This window comes from Sinocyclocheilus rhinocerous, unplaced genomic scaffold (genome assembly GCF_001515625.1).
Source record: "Sinocyclocheilus rhinocerous isolate Xijiao unplaced genomic scaffold, SAMN03320098_v1.1 scaffold593, whole genome shotgun sequence".
Lineage (NCBI taxonomy): Eukaryota > Metazoa > Chordata > Actinopteri > Cypriniformes > Cyprinidae > Sinocyclocheilus > Sinocyclocheilus rhinocerous.
In genome coordinates this window covers 127,040-129,647 of record NW_015642818.1, presented here as the reverse complement: position 1 = coordinate 129,647, position 2,608 = coordinate 127,040, and the positions used below count along the sequence as shown (strand labels likewise).

The window sequence follows — 2,608 nt, the reverse complement described above, 5'->3', positions numbered from 1 at the left end:
GTGTGTGTGTGTGTGTGTGTGCGTGTGTGTGTGTGTGTGTGTGTGTAGAGATGCCATCCCATCCTGCGACTCTGAGGAGTTTGTGAAGGAAGCAGCCGAAGTGCCAAACTTCTTACAGGAAGTTGAGGAATGCAGGCGGCTGCATCCATCTCCACATCTGGTGAGCTTTCTACCGATCAGAGAGTGAAGGAGGGATGAAAGTATTGAATTAGAAGAGCAGAAAGACAAGAACACGTCCACAGCCTGACATTTAATTTCCTCCGAGTAAAACTGTCTTCACTTCTCACGTTCCCTCTCTACTGTATCTGTATCAGATGCCTCAGATCGTACGAGAGTCGAAGGATTTGTGTTTCTAAAATGTGGAAAAGGGTCATAATAAAGAAGGACCTCAGACTGGTAGTCTATATGAACTATAAAAGAGCTAAGCTCTTATAGAGTGTGTGTGGGCTGATTTTGTTCCGTGCTTCAGATGTTTAGCATGATTTTATGTTTGTTTCTATGCTGGTAAAGGTGAGAAGTTTCCTGAGATCGTGTTTTTGGGCACCGGCTCGTCTCTGCCGATGAAGATCAGAAACGTCAGCGGGACTTTAGTGAACATCAGGTAGGCCTAATATTAAATCTTACTGTTCCATAATAATAATAATAATAAAAGTCATTATATATATATATATATGTATGTGTGTGTGTGTGTGTGTGTAACTTTAACTATTTAATATTTTTTAAACAATTTTCACTCAGAAATATTTTGTTTGACAAATAATTACAAAAATGGCAAGTAACATGTTGAATCAAATGTGAAAATCTGAAGTAGAAAGTGAAATAATATTTTCTTGTGAAACATATCATATTTCATATTTTCATATACATCAAAAGTCATATTTTGCAGTGTGTTGCTGTTTTATTAAAGGGGTCATAGGATGCATAGGATTTTTTTTATCTGGTTAAATATTTTCCCCTTTCTCAAATCGAGCCGATCTCAGATGCCTGTCTGTGTGACGTCACACAGACAGGCCCCTCCCACGATAGTTTGATTGACAGTAGCGTTTCAGCACAGACTGGACTGGTGTCTTACCTTAGACCCGCTCTGAGTGAGCTGTCATCAGTCCGCCATTGTTTCACCGCTCTATAATTTCCCCTTTTAATATTAATAATTATTAGTATGATTCAAAATAATACAGCTTAATAATTAGCTCAACTAAAAAAAAAAAATTCTACATGCACTTTTACAAGTTGTTTGAACTGAAATGTGTGTTGGCAGTGTGTGTACACAACCACCCTATAATGATAAAAATCCACCCAGTGGTTTTTTGTTAATCTACTAAAATCTTTACCCCTTTCTCAAATCGAGTCGATCTCAGATGCCTGTCTGTGTGACGTCACACAGACAGGCCCCTCCCACGATAGTTTGATTGACAGTAGCGTTTCAGCACAGACTGGACTTGCGTCTTACCTTAGACCCGCCTGAGTGAGCTGTCATCAGTCCGCCATTGTTTCACCGCTGGAGCAGATGTAGACAAGAATGACTCCTAACAAGCGACTGAGGTGTTGTTGGATGTAATAATGAACATAGCAGTCGTCATTTACTCCCGACATCTGAGCCGCTGAAGACGCAGTGGATTATGTTTGTTTCTGAAGGGAATGCGCCCCCGATCTACATAAATGCGTCTGTTCGCGCGAATCATTCGTGATCTAGCTTCATCTACAGAAGAAGCGAGTATAATGTTTTGTAATGAATCTTTGCAAATCGCCTTTCCTAATAATGTGCTAATTAGCAAGTTTCACGATGAATGTGGCTAAAGTAAACAGTCTCTCTGAGAGCAGCTCGGAAGAGAGGGGCGGGGTCAGCAGAGCTCATTAACATTTAAAGGAAAATGCTACAAAAACGGCTTGATCTGAAAAGAGCTGTTTTTGACAGGGTAAAAAAGGTGTTTTTTTTTACACTACCATTGAGAAATTTTAACCAAACTATGTTACAGACTTTTCATTAAGACCCTAAAGAATCATATCAACTTGTGGAAAATGGGCATCCTATGACCCCTTTAAAGCAAAAGCAATATGCATCAGTCCATGCAGTGTGATATTTACTGTGGTTGAGGGGGTTTTAGTCCCTCTGGTTCAGATTAGCAACAAAAACACTTCCTGTCTTTGGTGAAATCGCCGTAACCCACAGTCTCTTGTGTGTGATTGCTGTAATATAATCAAGTAAAGCATGTCTGAACATCTCCGTGCTCCTCAGCTCATCTCAGTCGCTGCTGCTGGATTGTGGGGAGGGAACGTTCGGCCAGATGTGTCGTCATTACGGCGATGACGTGGACGAGATCCTCTCCAGACTCTCCACCATCTTTGTGTCGCACCTTCACGCAGATCATCACACGGTGAGAGACAAGATAACATGCAGTCAGGTGGTTGTACTTGCCAAATAAACCAGTTTATGTCACCATGTGACTGTACATTATCCTGAATAAATAAGTTTAGTGTCATTAAGCTAAAATATTTAAACACAGAAACCCAGAATTGACCAGTCAAGATCATAGAGCTGTGTGAGAAATCTTTAAAATAAAGCAATAAGCCCCAAGAAGCCGTGGTTTACAGTGAATTTATAACAGCT

At 40.5% G+C, this 2,608-nt stretch overlaps 1 protein-coding gene across 1 annotated transcript in view; it reads left to right on the top strand.

Moving 5' to 3' along the window:
- The window catches only part of LOC107756560 (zinc phosphodiesterase ELAC protein 2), a 21,525-nt gene that overhangs the window by 11,912 nt on the left and 7,005 nt on the right, over positions 1-2,608 (top strand). The window contains 4 exon segments of the mRNA XM_016573731.1: positions 49-134; positions 137-160; positions 511-601; positions 2,237-2,375. Of these exon segments, the coding sequence (XP_016429217.1) occupies positions 49-134; positions 137-160; positions 511-601; positions 2,237-2,375 (340 nt within the window).